This window comes from Gobio gobio, assembly GCF_949357685.1.
Source record: "Gobio gobio genome assembly, chromosome: 18".
Classification (NCBI taxonomy): domain Eukaryota; kingdom Metazoa; phylum Chordata; class Actinopteri; order Cypriniformes; family Gobionidae; genus Gobio; species Gobio gobio.
The window spans coordinates 5,861,004-5,878,522 of NC_137111.1; the positions used below are offsets into that span (position 1 = coordinate 5,861,004).

Consider the following 17,519-nt stretch of genomic DNA (forward strand, 5'->3'; position numbering starts at 1 on the left):
CATTACAGGAAATGAATAAGCATCACACAGCGTATTTGAGTCAACATGTTGTGCAGACTGACAGAAACAGTGCTCACCGCACTCCTACAGCTACAGCTAAACAACAATTAGACTACAGAGGGGAAATGAAGACACGCTTTTAATGTTGGCTTGATGAAGCCTTCCCTGAAAAATTATAAAAAACACACCTGAAGATTATTTATGGCCTTGTAATTGGGCAGTTTGAAGACTATGTGGCTGCAAGGGGTTCAGAACTGACTAGGATATTGATAGGCAGATGCTAAGGTGTTCTAGGTGGTTGTTAAGGTGTTGCTAGGCAGTTGCAAGGGAATTCAGAACGTTCTAGGGTGTTGATAGGCAGTTGCTAAGGTGTTATGGTGGTTGTTAAGGTGTTGCTAGACAGTTACAAAGGGGTTCTAAACTTACTAGGGTGTTGATAGGCAGTTGCTAAGGTGATCTAGGTGGTTGTTAAGTGTTGCTAGGCAGTTGCAAATGGGTTCTGAACTTACTAGGGTGTTGATAGGCAGTTGCTAAGGTGTTATGGTGGTTGTTAAGGTGTTGCTAGGCAGTTGCAAAGGGCTTTGAAACTTACTAGGGTGTTGATAGGCAGATGCTAAGGTGGTATGGTGGTTGTTAATGTGTTGTTAGGCAGTTGCAAAGGGCTTCAACACTTACTAGGGTGTTGATAGGCAGTTGCTATGGTGTTATGGTGGTTGTTAAGGGGTTGCTAGGCAGTTGCAAGGGGGTTCAGAACTTTCTAGGGTGTTGATAGGCAGTTGCTAAGGTGTTATGGTGGTTGTTAAGGTGCTGCTAGGCAGTTACAAAGGGGTTCTAAACGTACTAGGGTGTTGATAGGCAGTTGCTAAGGTGATCTAGGTGGTTGTTAGGTGTTGCTAGGCAGTTGCAAGGAGGTTCAGAACTTACTAGGGTGTTGACAGGCAGTTGCTGAGGTGTTTTGGTGGTTGTTAATGTGTTGCTAGGCAGTTGCAAAGGGGTTCTAAACTTACTAGGGTGTTGATAGGAAGTTGCTAGGGTGTTATGGTGGTTGTTAAGGTGTTTCTAGGCAGTTGCAAAGGGGTTCTAAACGTACTAGGGTGTTGATAGGCAGTTGCTAAGGTGTTATGGTGGTTGTTAAGTGTTGCTAGGCAGTTGCAAATGGGTTCTGAACTTACTAGGAGGTTGATAGGCAGTTCCTAAGGCATTATGGTGGTTGTTAAGGTGTTGCTATGCAGTTGCAAAGGGGTTCTACACTTACTAAGGTGTTGATAGGCAGTTGCTAAGGTTTTATGGTGGTTGTTAAGGTTTTGCTAGGCAGTTGCAAAGGGGTTCTACACTTACTAAGGTGTTGATAGGCCGTTACTAAGGTGTTATGGTGGTTGTTAAGGTGCTGCTAGGCAGTTGCAAATGGGTTATGAACTTACTAGGGTGTAGATAGGCAGTTGCTAAGGTTTTATGGTGGTTGTTAAGGTGCTGCTAGGCAGTTGCACAGGGGTTCTACACTTACTAGGGTGTTGATAGGCAGTTGCTAAGGTTTTATGGTGGTTGTTAAGGGGTTGCTAGGTAGTTGCAAAGGAGTTCTACACTTACTAAGGTGTTGATAGGCAGTTGCAAATGGATTCTGAACTTACTAGGGTGTTGATAGGCAGTTGCTAAGGTGTTATGGTGGTTGTTAAGGTGCTGCTAGGCAGTTGCAAATGGATTCTGAACTTACTAAGGTGTTGATAGGCCGTTACTAAGGTGTTATGGTGGTTGTTAAGGTGCTGCTAGGCAGTTGCAAATGGGTTATGAACTTACTAGGGTGTAGATAGGCAGTTGCTAAGGTTTTATGGTGGTTGTTAAGGTGCTGCTAGGCAGTTGCACAGGGGTTCTACACTTACTAGGGTGTTGATAGGCAGTTGCTAAGGTTTTATGGTGGTTGTTAAGGGGTTGCTAGGTAGTTGCAAAGGAGTTCTACACTTACTAAGGTGTTGATAGGCAGTTGCAAATGGATTCTGAACTTACTAGGGTGTTGATAGGCAGTTGCTAAGGTGTTATGGTGGTTGTTAAGGTGCTGCTAGGCAGTTGCAAATGGATTCTGAACTTACTAAGGTGTTGATAGGCCGTTACTAAGGTGTTATGGTGGTTGTTAAGGTGCTGCTAGGCAGTTGCAAATGGGTTCTGAACTTACTAGGGTGTTGATAGGCAGTTGCTAAGGTGCTATGGTGGTTGTTAAGGTGTTGCTAGGCAGTTGCAAATGGGTTCTGAACTTACTAGGGTGTTGATAGGCAGTTGCTAAGGTGCTATGGTGGTTGTTAAGGTGTTGCTAGGCAGTTGCAAGGGGGTTCAGAATTTACTAGGGTGTTGATAGGCAGTTGCTAAGTTGTAAGTGGTTTAAAGCATTACTGGGTGGTTACTGGCAGTTACAAGGCGGTCACTAAGATGTTCTGAGTGGTTAATAGGGTGTTGTTAGGTTAGGGTGGTTTGGATTAATTCTAGGTAGATACTTAGGTGTTTTGGGTTGTTTCTAGGGCATTATTAGGCTAAGTTGCTAAAATGTTGTAACTGATGTTGCTAAGATGTTGGTTTATGACATAACTATGTGGTTCTTAAGTGGTTGATAGGCCACTTCTAAATGGTTGCTAGGGTGTTATGGGTGTTTGTATACTTTGAAAGCCCTAGGAAAATGAAAATGTTGGTCTTTGGTTCCGAGATTGTGTGCAATAACAGCACGTTTGCCTTCTGAAGCAAACATTAATACTCTGTGTGTATCTGCTGAAATACAGCAGTCAATCACATCTCACAGTCTCAGACAAGAGTGAACACAGAGCATGGACATCTGCACACCCTCCAGCAAATACACCAATGACCTCTTGTGGTCAGAGAATGAACTGCAACACAAAAGCAGTTTTTTGCATGTATTTCATGTTCTTGAGTAAATCTAAAGAGCTAAAACATAGCACAAGAATGAAACTCATCAGCAAAATTTTCCACATCCGTGTTTCACATGGTGACCCTTCAAACATCTATAACTTGACAAATAAACAATAAATAGTCGACTCACCTGAAAGTGCAGAATTATGGTCCATATTAATCCCAATGTCAGCTTTGGGTTTCCATCCGTGATGTCATCATTCCTGATGTTGACCAGTTTCACCTGAGGACACGAGGTTGTGCAGTTATGATGAGTGATAGAGCATAATCATGCAGAAGACTACATATAGAATGACCTTTCTAATTAGTGATTCACTTTAAATCAATGCATGTTTATACACAAAGACGCATACAAAACCATATGCAATTGAAATGTTCACCAAATCCAAAACACATCAATATTACAAAGACTATATTTTGGATTCAGTCAGATTTAATCGCTGCTCAATTTCAAGACCATTTAAATCTGATTCAGTTGCAAATGAGATGGGAATAAGTGCTGTCAAATCGATTAATCGCATCTAACATAAAAGTTTGAGTATATATAATGTGTGTTTGTATATATATACTGTATATATACACCGATTATGCATAACATTATGACCACTGACAAGCGAAGTGAATAACACTGATGATCTCTTCACGGGTCAGGGATGTTTTGGCAGCAAGAGGGGGATCAACACTATATTAGGATGTTATGCCTGATCGCTGTATATATATACAGTATATATAAAAAAAATTTGTGTTGATCACGATTTATCAATTTGACGGTGCTAACTTGAAGGCATATAGTATTATTTTACCCATGTTGATGGCAACAAGCCTTTTTATAATACTGTAATAAAAAATGCATTTGTTTTTCTAGAAGTAATCTATGGTGCAATCTACTTCTAGATTATAAACATAATTCTAAGAGCAATAAATCCATAACATGTTATTCTTCTGACGGTGATGTAACAGGGTCGGTGGCTCACCACAAGAGGGCACTCCAGTACAGAACTGCTCTTACGGCATGAGGACGACTTGCTTTGATTGTAAATTGCTTGATTAGTTTGAGATATTCTGATTGAAACTTTCTATAATAATGCACCGAGTTGGTACACTGGTATTGCTGATTTCAGTTTTTATTATTATTATTATTATTATTATTAATTGCATTTGCAACTATTTTGGAAAACTGCTGTCTTTAAACATATCAAGTTATTCCATTATTTTGTGTCATGCAAAAGTATGCAACTCCTTACCCATGATAAAATCACGCACTTATGTTTGATTTTAATATTCATCTATTTTAATGCTAATAATGTATTGTGTGCAGTGTATCATTATAACATCCTGCAGTGATGACTATTTCCCAGCGTTCCCACAATTTTCACCATGCTTGTTCTGGAATAAGCAATGATTTCTGAAGTGCACATTTCATTGAATTATGGGTCCTGCAATATTTGACATACAGTCACAGCTAAAGGCATTGTAAGGCAAGACTATCTCAAATATTTATGATTACTAATGCCAAAGTCTGCTTCGTCATCTTTGACTCGTCATCTTGAGCAGAACTGCTTGGCTTTGTATTTTTAGAAATAGCCAAATTAGACGTTTTATCTCTATTTCTATATTCTATATATAGAAATGAAAGGATTTGTTGGCCCTCAGCACATTATGCAGTGCAGATTTTCTTTGGAAGAGAAAAAAAAGTCTTGTGACGGACAAGTTATTCCATATAAACTTATAAAACTAGAAAGTGAATATGCTCGATGCATCGTTTATCAAAAACTACTGGTAGAATAACAATATTTGTGAATGTTTCCCCATGAGGAATTTTACATAATGCAATGAAATTTGACTGGTGAGAAATACAGTATCTCTGTGGGAACAAACCAGCATCATTTTGACTTGCAAATGTAACTTACAGTAGCATTACTGCACATTATTTACATGATCAATTCTGCACTTATCCAACAACTGCAGAGAGTTTAGCTGCTAAATGATATTTCAGTGACAGTGATTAAATCTACATTACAAAGACTGCACATATAAACATATTTAATCACAAACTGTATAAAGTGCATGACAAGGCCATAACCGTGTTGTGAACAGTGGGGACCAAAGTATGTTTGTATTGCTCTCTTTATGTACGGAAGTGAATCATTGGTGGATTAAAAGGGATTTAAGGGAATAAAGAAATAAGAATGGCACACAAAAGTTGTAGGTCTAAATGTGAAGTTATCGATTTAAACAACATTTTCAAATATGCACACGCACACACACATACATTATTATGTTTTTTTGTCTCGTCAAATTTCAGTTATGAATTCATATTTGAGTTCATAGAAGAGTTGAGTAGTTTGTAGAAGTAGATATTTCTGTCTGTCATTAAATATTTCTATCATAAAACAGTGAGATATTAAATGTTGACATGCTTGCATCTCACCACGCTCGGTAAGGGACACCCATTCACCACACATTATTATGTGCCTATAATTATTTGTCTTATTTTTATCAAAATATTTTTTTAAATGTCATAAACTTTATATGACAGGATCATGTATTATGTATGATTAATATAGCCTAGCTAAATGATAAATTAATAATAACATTAATTAGGCTATAATCTATTAATTAACCTGTCTAATGTCTCAAACATATAATAGTTCTGTCTGCCAAGCTCTGATAATGTATGGAATATTATAGTAATATATTATCCATAAAAAAATGGAGCTTTAGAAGCACGGATGTGCTGTCAGACAGTCTGAGACACTGCAGTGCTTCTCTGCAAAGTGTGCAGTTGGCCTGAGGTTCATCGTGAGTTACTGGACAGACCCATTGATAGCTTTTTCTATTCAACCCAATATCTGGACATCCTTTTGCATTCAAACAGTGGATGCGAGCTCTTTATGTTTTTAATAAAACGCGCAAGTTTACAGCACATGTTCTCGAGACTCGCTATGGCAAGGGTGTCCAAAGTGGGATGAATTTCAAACGGCCGATGTGTGTCTATTGAAATATATTATTTGTGGCCCGCCACGGATCATTTACAAGTCGTGCAGTTTCACGATGTCAACGCAGGGTGGCAGTTCTAGATTTTAGGCCAGGGAAACAGCGCCAAAAGCAGAACGAAACAGCGCTGCTTATGCTCTGCACAACTCTCAAGCTCTGACTCTGAACAAGCGTGTTTACCTGTTGAGTGTCTCGATCACATGATCACTAAACAGCCAATGAGAAGTGTTTGAATTCGGTGCAGAGGTCTCCGGTACGAGCTGCAAATCTCTCTGTGATTTGATTTAATTTAAATCCAGTTAAACAGCACTGACTTAATCAACAACACTAATGTGCAAATCAGGAGAAACACTGAGCCGATTCAGTTCACCAACATTTATCATGGGTTTACTGTGGTAACACTAACTGTAATCGTGGTCATTTGTCAGAAATGCAGGTTAATATCTAATGTATTTAATTTGTATTAAATGAGTGATAAAGGCCAAATTGCAGACTACTTTTGTTATAAACGTTCATTTTTGTGCATTTGTATTTATATGTTTATAGACTAAATACCATAAAGCCATTCTAGAAATAGATTTTTTTTATTTTAATTTTTTTACTTTTTGCCTTGTGTGCACTGCAAAAAAATGCTGTCATTTAGTATTTTTATCTTGTTTCTAGTATAAATATATCTAAAAATTCTTGAATCAAGATGCATTTACTTGATAAGTTAAATGACATTAGATATTTTTTCTTATTTTCTGGAAAATAAAATGAAATTGAAGTGAGTTTTTGGTTAAAACAAGCAAATATATCTGCCAATGGGGTGAGAAAAAAAATGTTTCTGTTTGGAATCTTGTTTCTTGTTTCTGTCCCAAACAGAAATTATTTTTCTAATCCATTGGCAGATAATTTAGTTTTTTTTCAAGCAAAAAATTTGAGTCGATTCAGTGGTTTGAAGCGTTATGAATCAGTGAGTCGATTCAGCGGTTTGAAGCGTTATGAATCAGTGAGTCGATTCAGCGGTTTGAAGCGTTATGAATCAGTGAGTCGAGTCGATTCAGCGGTTTGGAGCGTTATGAATCAGTGAGTCGATTCAGCGGTTTGAAGCGTTATGAATCAGTGAGTGGATTCAGCGGTTTGAAGTGTTATGAATCAGTGAGTTGATTCAGCGGTTTGGAGCGTTATGAATCAGTGAGTCGATTCAACGGTTTGAAGCATTAAGAATCAGTGAGTCGATTCAGTGGTTTGAAGCGTTATGAATCAGTGAGTTGATTCAGCGGTTTGGAGCATTATGAATCAGTGAGTCGAGTCGATTCAGCTGTTTGGAGCGTTATGAATCAGTGAGTCGAGTCGATTCAGCGGTTTGGAGCGTTATGAATCAGTGAGTCGAGTCGATTCAGCGGTTTGGAGCGTTATGAATCAGTGAGTTGATTCAGCGGTTTGGAGCGTTATGAATCAGTGAGTCGATTCAGCGGTTTGAAGCGTTATGAATCAGTAAGTTGATTCAGCGGTTTGAAGTGTTATGAATCAGTGAGTTGATTCAGCGGTTTGGAGCGTTATGAATCAGTGAGTCGATTCAGCGGTTTGAAGCATTATGAATCAGTGAGTCGATTCAGTGGTTTGAAGCGTTATGAATCAGTGAGTTGATTCAGTGGTTTGGAGCATTATGAATCAGTGAGTCAATTCAGCGGTTTGGAGCATTATGAAACAGTGAGTCGATTCAGCGGTTTGAAGCGTTATGAATCAGTGAGTTGATTCAGCGGTTTGAAGTGTTATGAATCAGTGAGTCGATTCAGTGGTTTGAAGCATTATGAATCAGTGAGTTGATTCAGCGGTTTCGAGCGTTATGAATCAGTGAGTCGATTCAGTGGTTTGAAGCGTTATGAATCAATGAGTCGATTCAGCGGTTTGGAGCGTTATGAATCAGTGAGTTGATTCAGCGGTTTGGAGCGTTATGAAACAGTGAGTCGATTCAGTGGTTTGAAGCGTTATGAATCAGTGAGTCGATTCAGCGGTTTGGAGCGTTATGAATCAGTGAGTCGATTCAGCGGTTTGGAGCATTATGAATCAGTGAGTCGATTCAGTGGTTTGAAGCGTTATGAATCAGTGAGTCGATTCAGTGGTTTGGATCGCCAAAGTCACGTATTTCAGCAGTTTGACACGCGATCCGAATCATGAATCGACTCACTGACTCATAACGCTTCTAAGCTTCGTGATGCTGTTTTTTTAAATCGGTCATCACTATATAAGTCGTTATTTAGGTTTTAGCACAAAAACTATTCTCGCCGATTCATAAAGTTATTGTAGAGCCGCTGTAGTGAGATGGACTTTGTAACGACGTCTTTAGTGTCTTTTAAGGGTCTTGAGAGTGAACCGTGCATTGTGCCAATGGAGGCCTTTCAGAGTCATCAGATTTCAACTAAAATATCTTCATTTGTGTCTGAAGATGAACGGAGGTCTGACGGGTGTCGAACGACATGAAGCTCAGTCATTAATGACAGAATTTTCATTTTTGGGTGAACTAACCCTTTAAGAGATTGCACTTTGTGCATTGGAAGCACTCAAATGTCTGTTTTGTAAAGCTACCTCTGTAAAACAGGAAGTTATTTATTCATTTTTTCAGAAGTTGTAGAATATTCCTTTTGTAAAGCTACAGAACTTGTTTGACTCAATGTTTTGTAAATTTGAGCCATGTGTTTATTAAGGTCTTCAATAAAACAAGATGAGAACTTAAATATTCCAGCACTTTCTGTGATGTAGTGCTTTTTTTCTCTTTTTCATCAAACCGCAGTTTTTGCAAGTTCCCGCAATTTTATCGCATAAAATTGCATAAATATCCCGCATTTTCCATCGCATTTTTTAAGAAAACATGCCGAATAATCAAGGATTTTTGCCCGCAACAATAACACAAAAAAACTGCATTTTTCTGGAAGGACTGTATTGCGGCTGCTGTCACTATTAGCCGTTTGTCTGCTGTCATCCAGGCACCTCAGCTCCACCCACGTCCCGCCTCTTTGCCCATTTTCAGTTATGCAGGATTGACGTGCGGTGGCGCGCTGCCAAGATGTCAACGGTCAACTCTGCCCACTTTAGGCTTAAAAAATGCTCTTCAAAAGCCTACAGTTGACGTCACGGACACTACGTCCATTGTTTCATACAGTCTATGGCTGAGACAGACCAGCCTAAAAATGTAATACTTTTTGCCATTATAACAACAAACAGAGAAGTGCATCAAGAATATCAAATATTGAGACAATTTGGCCATTTCAATTCTCAATGTCTATGATGGGCACGACCCTGCTGTGTGTTGATTATGTTTCTCGCTGGTCTTACCTGTCGTCTTTTTAAATAGTCCAGTGCAATCTGTACATTCTGGAGTCTGTGGAAGCGCATGCGGCCCTTCTCCCGCGGCTGTGAGGAGAGAGAGGAGAAGCCGTCAGGACATGTATAATCAGACACAGCCGAGCTCTCGGCACCAGACACTCACCGTACCGGCACACAGAAGCTCTGCCTGCGGGGAGACAAACTCACAGTGAGCCCTATGATGATCTACCGCACGTCAATCCCCTCTCAGAATGGGGAAGCACGCTTACAAAAGTAGGGGATGTTTCTTGCTAACTTTCTTGCACTAAGTTACATAAAGCCTTGAAGGAACACAAAGCCAAACGCAAGGTCAAAGTCGCAGATTGGGCCGAGGCTGATGCGGAAAGCAATGAAATGAGAATAAAGCAGATGGAAAGAAAGAGAACGTCTCCACTGTCCAGCTGAAACAATTCAGCTCAGATGAAGCTCAGATGTTTCTCATCAAACTTAAAGGGATAGTTCACCCAAAAATGAAAATAACCCCATGATTTTCTCACCCTCAAATCATCCTAGGTGTATAGACCCTTTTTGCGCCGACGTCACAATTACGTCGCAGCGTTAGCTGGAGGCAAAACGAAGGAAAAACTGGAGAAGGCCAATACAAACCAGCAGAGTTGGAGCTCAAAATGTCATCTTGTTGTGTTTTTGGGTGCCAGAATCGACGAAATACAGGCTCCAAATTAAAATGTTTAATTGTACCGTATACCTGCTGCTAAAATTACGACGGCAGTGGTTAAACGCAATAAAACGAGAACTGGAGTGAGTGTGTGTGCCAGGCACTGACTAGGCAGAACTTCGGATCGTACGATACAAAACTCATCTGTTAAATCTGTGTATTTTAAGTCTTGTACGTGTTCATTTAGCACATAGTTATAGGCATCTAACCATCTAAACTATCCACATTCATGTTTTCACCATGAAGTAGCCTAAACTGAGAAATTTGGATATTTAATGTGAATTTTACAAAAAAATGTGCTATTTAAAATAAACCTGTATATAAATAACATTACTAATTTAGGCAAATACATGAAAAAAAATGCCATATATCCCCTTAAAACTGCACAACTGTAGAGTAAAAACATTAGGCTATTAAAAAAGCGGTGTGTGTTTATAAAAAAACGGACATGATTTTTGTGTACGGGTCGGTCAATCTGGTTCTGTCCATTAAGGTTAACTTTTTTAAATAACAGTCATGTCCCGGACAGAGATTGACCTTACATATTCAGATACAATTACTCCAGTCATTGTTTAAAAACGAGCTCACCTTAAAAACACTTGCTGGCTAGCGTTAGTGAAGCGATCAGGGGAATCCCACAAAAAAACGTCACAATGTTTACTAACTGAACAAGGGTCTATATGACGTTCTTCTTTCAGACGAATATAATCAGAGTTACATTAAAAAATGCCCTGACTCTTCCAAGCTTTATAATGGCAGTGAATGGGAGCCCAAAATTTGAAGCCCAAAAAAGTTCATCAGACGCTACACTACTGACGAGCATCACTGGTGTGCAATGTCGTCAGCGTAAGCATTTTGAACTGCGAGAGGCGTTATACTTTTTCCGTAAGTTTAATACGGAAATCGATTCGACGGAAGCTACATATTTTACTTTATACAGTTTTAAATATGGATATTTTTCTTACACAAACGCATCGCTTCGCTTCAGAAGGCCTTTATTAACATTCTCATGTTACGCAGCACGTTTGAGCTTCGGCAAGAACCAGTGAGGTTCATACGTTTGAGTCTCTTCAGAAAATGTGGACTAAATCGCTCAATTCATATGGATTAGTTTTATAATCTCTAACTTTTTGAATCCTCAAAGTGGTCGTTGCGTTGCAGTCAGTGGAGGGACAGAAAAGTCTTACGGGTTCGGAACAACATGAGGGTGAGTAATTAATGACATCATTTTCATTTTTGGGTGAACTATCCCTTTAAAGAGAAATGAGCACAACTGAGCAAATGATGGATGGCTTTTAAAGGATCATCATTTGTTTTGCCCTTTAGTGCAACAGCACAGTGAGTCTGGAAGTAAAGGACTGACATGAGTTCCACATGTTCTGTTCACAGAATAGTCAGAAATGACCAAAGGTTATATGTGCCTGGTTTCACAGACAAAGCTTAAGTCTAGTCCCAGACTAAAATGCATGTTTGAGCTGTCTTAACTGAGAGCAACTTGCGCTGACATATCCTAAAATACGTCAGTGTCATTGTTTTGTCTCAAGATGCACACCAGTAATGTTTTTACGGCACGTTTATAAACGCCACTTAAATGTCCTAATTGAACTAAGGACTAATCCTGGCTTAATCTAAACCCTGTCTGTGAAACCAGGTCAAAGTATATCATGGCCTTAAGCCTCAACAGACATGAACTAAAAGCCACAAAACTTTGATTTAATGGGGTCTTTAACACACTCTTGAAGCGAAAGGAACTTGAATCAGGCCTTTAGTTCATAGCTCAAGCTTCTGTGTCTTGAGAAATGACCAAGCTGGCATTCTAGAGCTCTCCACAGCAACCCAAGAAGGCAGTGATTATGAACATGATATTTACCCATCCCTGAGGCTTCAACCTAACTATCGGGTGAATTTGTGAATATCGGGAAAGTTCTAAATGCCTACAGTCCACTGATGAGAAGCCAAGCTTCTCTGGGTTTAGCACTCGGGTTAATATCATCACAGCACACGCTACATTAGTCCTGTTACTGAGGGGGCAGGAGGACACGTGTCCACACCTACCCCCTTATCCTCATCCTCATCATCATCATCATCATCGTGGTCACGTCCATGCTGCTCAACCGTGCATGCGTCAGCCGCACTCACCAACCGTAACGTCTTCAGAAAATCACGCTCCCTTGGCTTACAGCGGGAACGTGAGCACGAGAGAGAGACACACATACAGACACAGAAACAGGTGGACACATAAGAGATGGACAGAAGAAGAAAATGAGAAGGACAGAAGACACGGAGGAAAAGAAACAGGTGTCAACAAAAGAAAGGGGGCACTTCTCTACAGTGATGAGAAGGTCTGTCAGCAGCCAGACTAAAGACTCACGTCACAAAATGACCGGACAGTAAAAACTTTTGGAGGAATTCTCAGTCAAATTAAACTCAATCCATCAGGTTTAAAAGAGTTCCTGGTTTCTAAGATGCTTCGGATAAATATCAATACATGTAGGTGTAATGTCAATTATTTGATCCACACTAAAACTAATCAAATATAAAAATATAACTAAATATAGCTGCAAGCAGCAATAGCTACTGGGCTGGGTCAAAGTTGGGCTGAAGTTTGATTGGTTGTCCGATGCCATCGGAATCTGCAGGACCAATGGAATAGAAATAGGTGAGATTTATGACCATCAGCTGGAATTCAAAAAGCGAAAAGAATAACAATGAACGACATGGCACCAACCCAAAACTTGACATGTGGCTTCAGGGACTGGTGCCAACGACACATGCCAAGTTTCGTAATGATATGTCAATGCGTTCGTAAAACACAGCATTTTAATTATATCAATTCATATCATGACTTTTGGTCAAACTTCATATCTCTTGACTAGTAGGGAGCGCTGTTCCAAAACTGTACAAGTGCCCTCAAGTGATGACAGGTACCAAGTTTTGTCCCGAGAAGCCAAAGCGGTGCAGAGATACAGCCTCATGTCTACTTTGGAGTGCTTGTCGTCAAATTCGTAAAACAATTAGTCAGGAACGATGTCGTACATTGAAGAAAGTTATATTTATTTTCGGCTCAGCCTCACAATCACCTGAGAAAAATTAGATGAAGATTGGACAAAATTTGTGGAAGAAGAAAAAAGGTTTCCTTTTGAAAGGGAACTAGCGCTGCGTCCCCTAGGGCAGGGGTTTTCAAACTGGGGTCCGGGGACCCCCAGGGGTCCTCCAGAAGGTTCTAAGGGTCCCCAGAATAGGCAATAAAAAGACAAAGCAAAAATGGTTAAAGTCTACTGAACATTATAGCTGAATTTAAGAATTGTATATGTTTGCTTTGTTTTTCTCACTATAGTCCCCTTTATCTCACTCACTGGGGTTGTAAGGCAGTTTTCTTAACACAGTACGTGAGCTGCTTACATACATTTATTATGAAAGTTGCTTATAATAATAATAAATATGATAAATATTTTTTAATTGAAAATGTTCTTCAGGTTTTTACATCCAACATTAAGTATAGCCAATTTAAGTTTGGAAACAATATGTTGTATTTATAATGTCATACTTACTATTTATCTAACAGTTTAAATGTTTTTTTCATACATAAAAGTATGTGACCCTTGAGCACAAAACCAGTCATAAGTCCCACGGGTATATTTGTGGCAATAGCAAACACTACTACATTGTATGGGTCAAAATTATAAATGTTTCTTTTATTCCAAAAATCATTAGGATATTAAGTAAAGAACATGTTCCATGAAGATATTTGTATAAATCTTTATTTAAAAAAATTGACCCTTATGGTTTTGTGGTCCAGGGTCACATTTATAGAAGGATTTTAGGATTTTAACCTCATAAAAGGTTTATCATATTTGGGGTTCCTTGGCATCATACAGTTTGAAAACCGCTATAGGGATGCGTCCGGTATGGCAGGCAGTATGTGCTGTCGTTAGGCTCTCTGTGAGAATTGGCCACTGCGAGCGCTACTAGGCCTCCTCTCGCTTGAGAAGTTTTCTTCTTGAGGCCTCCGCTCCCCAAAGCTCCACTGGGACAGCAGTGGTGAGTCAAAGGCAAGATGTCCTGGGCGTGGGGCGTTGTTAGGTCTCCTCTTGATTTGAGAGTCGATATGTTGAGGTCTCTGCTCCTTGAGTTAGGTTTTTAGGCTCTCTGTGAGCCTCCTGGGTCACTGTGAGCGCTGTCAGGCCTCCTCTCGTTAGAGAGTCTCAGTAGTCTCATATGGCACACTTATCTGGAAACACTTCTGGAGTTTCGTAGTCGTCATCTGATTGGTTGAATTCTACAGGATGTCCGCGAGACGTGTGTGTTGCGTTCTTTACCGGTCCGCCTGGAAACAAATGCCGTGACTCCAAGATCCCTCGTGGAAGAAGAACGCTGTTGTGTTTACAACTGTGACAATGAGTGCTTACCAGGATCAGCTAAACGCTGGATTTTCAAAAGTATGTGAAGCTCCATTAGACTTGAAAAACGTTCATAAATGAATCATTTGTAGATGCACACCGGTCTGTTATTACAGGGACATCGACTTTACATTTTCATGCCCCTAAACATGACAAAACGAACTGTGATTGGTTGCGTTACATGTCAGTGAAACGTCCTCTTGGGCGGTCCTTGACCAATGAAAGCTGCGATGGAGTCCAGGGCCCGTATTCATGAAGATTCTAAGAGTCCTCTCAGAAAACTCCTACTTTAGCTTAAAAACTTTTACTTAGGAGTCTTAGCTTAAGAGCTATTCGGGACCGATCTGAGAGCAACTCTGAGCAAGGCAAATACAAAAACTTTTATCTTAGTGAAGAGGCGGGGCTGACCCCGTTTCTACGTATGACACAGTCTTTTGAAGACTGTGATTGGTTGGTTTTCCAAAAAGGGGGAAAAAGGAGCGCTTTTAAGTATAGGGTCTATTCTAAGCCTTTGCTTTGAAATTACAAGCGCAAATTGTCCTATATTACCGTTCTCTCTCACTCACATACACACACAGATTATATATATAAATCCTTTTATTATATACCATGCTGTTAATTTTCTATAATGTATTTGACTGGCTTAGAACTATAAACATTGTTCCACTCTTTCCAATTACACTGACTGCTGGCATGTTTGTTTAATTGGTGGTTTGAAAGTTGGGTTTAATGCAACAAACATGATCCCTGCACGATCTAATCTATAGCGTCTTATTAAGTCACTGTCATCCATTGTCTGCAACACATTTCTTCTCCCTCTTCGTCTTTCTGCCATTTTCTCCGCTGCTAAAGAAACTCTTAAGCCTCTTAAAAGTCCTCGTCCTTGCTCCTAACAAATTTGAGCTTAAGACCTCTTTTAAGGGTTAAGATGCTTTCTCAATTACTTTTTTCTTTACTAGGATTTTTTTGTTAATTTTAAGAGTAAACGCCCACATTTCAAATAATTTTTGTGGACAAAATTTTGTCACTAGGAGCTACTCTTTGCATTAAGATTCTTTATGAATACGGGCCCAGACCTTCTGCCGTCAGTCTGAAGGTCTGGCTACGCGAGACTATATTTATTGAAGCTTCCGCTCCCTTGAGCTTCGCTAGGATAGCGATTGCAGGTAGTAGGCTCTCTGTCAGCCTGAGCATGGGGCCTTGTTAGGTCTCCTCTCCATTTCGAGAGTTGTCATTCTGAAGCCTCTGCTCCTAGAGCTCGGATAAGGTCTGCTAAGTGTTTAGGCTCTCTGTGAGCCTCCTTGGCTACTGACCTCAGTGCAAGTGTTGCTTTTTTGAGCTTTCTCGGTACTGGCCTTGGGTTAGAGTGTTGCCTAGGCCTCTTGTTTGAGTCCTCCACTCTTCAGGGCTGCCTGAACAGAAGTTCTTTGTGTTAGGTTCTCTGTGAGCCTCCTTGGAAGCTGGCCCGGATATGAGCATAGTTAGGCTTCCTCTTTTTAGATTCATCCTGTTTGAGACCTCCGTTCTTGAGAAGCTCCGGTCTATGATCGTTTCTGGTGCACCTTAGGGAATGAGGACTCCAGATAATAGGGCACTTATCCCTTCTGCATGGCAGCATGGGTATTATTTTCCCTATAGCGACCCCTAGGGGACACAGCGCGAGTTCCCTTTTCAAAGGGAACATCTCAGTTATGCATGTAACCATGGTTGCCTGAGAATAGGGAACGAGACGCTGCGTCCCTTTACCATGCTTTCGGTATTCCTCCAGTCGTCTCCTTCAGACAAGAAGTGGAGGATGTATTGCACAGGTGTGAGATTTTTTTTAAGAGGGTGGATATGGTCATACATTTTGAGTTGCATTTTAAATGTGTATCTCTAGGTTTATTATGTCAACTTTTAAGGGCACACTAACACATAGATGTTAGCTTTAGAGTAGGGCTGGGCGATATGGCTGAAAACTGTATCACGATATAAGGGTTTCATATCGGTCGATATCAATGATTATTTATATGTTTTATGAGCTATTTAAAATAAGGACCAGTAGAAAAAAAATTACATTTAAACATTTTTATTTTAACCTTAACCTTCCTCTGATTATAATCCCCTCAGTTATAAAGGCAGAAATGTCAACACAACCATGTAAAACACTCAAATAATTAAAATATAACGTCTAAAATTTCAATTATCTCTTCACATTAAGGTGCAGTGCCTCTGTTATTTCTTTGTAACTGTTACCGTTAAGATGCTTTGTCATAAGGCACTGATGCAGAGTAACATTACCACTCCATGTAGTTTCAAAGGCTGAATCCGAAATCGCCCCCTATACCCTACATAGGGGATTATTTGAGGGGACAGCCATTTGTAGTGGTGACCGGTGACCTGCATACTATGAGCTGCTAGTGTACTCTACAGCTGATGCTGAATGAGAATTCCTCCAAAGCTGACACTGAATGTGCCGTAACACAATACACAACTGGACCTGAATTAATGTAAAACCGCTATAATAGTGTGAATATGGAGGGTTTGTTGTACACTAGTGTGTAAATAAACAAAAGCATGTTCACATATTACACTATTAGCACAGATGTTTTAGCTGCCGTAAAGCATGATTGAGCAGGAACTGGTTACGTCACTTTTAGCAAAGCTTATCAGTGTGTGAGCGCACATTTAATCGGCCTGCTGGATTAGTAACACACACACACAGATGTGGACTGGTGTGGATGGTGAATCTAAGATGCCCCCTTCAAAAACAGCGAGTGACTGCACACGTGTTCAAGTATTCCGCTTCAAGACTGCTTTTCAGGTTCAGACAGTGGACAGACAGTAAGACATGATTCCTGAAGCAGAGCAATACTCACCAGTGTCTCGCCGGACAACACCTCCAGGAGGGAGATCAGGTTATGTCCATCTCGCAAATCCTCATACAGGTCGTTCACATGCTTTCGTACCTGCCACAAAGTGAGAAGAGGGTGTATGAAAAAATCTATTAGGGGTGTAACAACTCATACATTTTCTCAATGCATTGGTTACAAATCCTGCCAATGCATTTGCATCAATCTTGAAACGTGGGTTTTTGAATCATGAATCATTTGTTTTGGTCAATAATTGATTTCAAATGCTAAAAATCAAATGAATAGTGATTCATCTATCTATCTATCTATCTATCTATCTATCTATCTATCTATCTA

General features: G+C 39.9%; 1 protein-coding gene across 4 annotated transcripts in view; it reads right to left on the bottom strand.

Moving 5' to 3' along the window:
* The window catches only part of dst (dystonin), a 338,403-nt gene that overhangs the window by 228,486 nt on the left and 92,398 nt on the right, over positions 1-17,519 (bottom strand). For 2 of the 4 annotated variants that reach the window (XM_079842865.1, XM_079842867.1), the window contains 4 exons: positions 17,190-17,279; positions 11,987-12,106; positions 9,226-9,303; positions 3,041-3,133 (listed from right to left, as the gene is read on the bottom strand). In XM_079842865.1, coding sequence (XP_079698991.1) covers positions 3,041-3,133; positions 9,226-9,303; positions 11,987-12,106; positions 17,190-17,279 — 381 coding nt within the window. The remainder of the gene's footprint in view (positions 1-3,040; positions 3,134-9,225; positions 9,304-11,986; positions 12,107-17,189; positions 17,280-17,519) is intronic. The other 2 variants (XM_079842868.1, XM_079842869.1) reach the window with 2 other exon arrangements.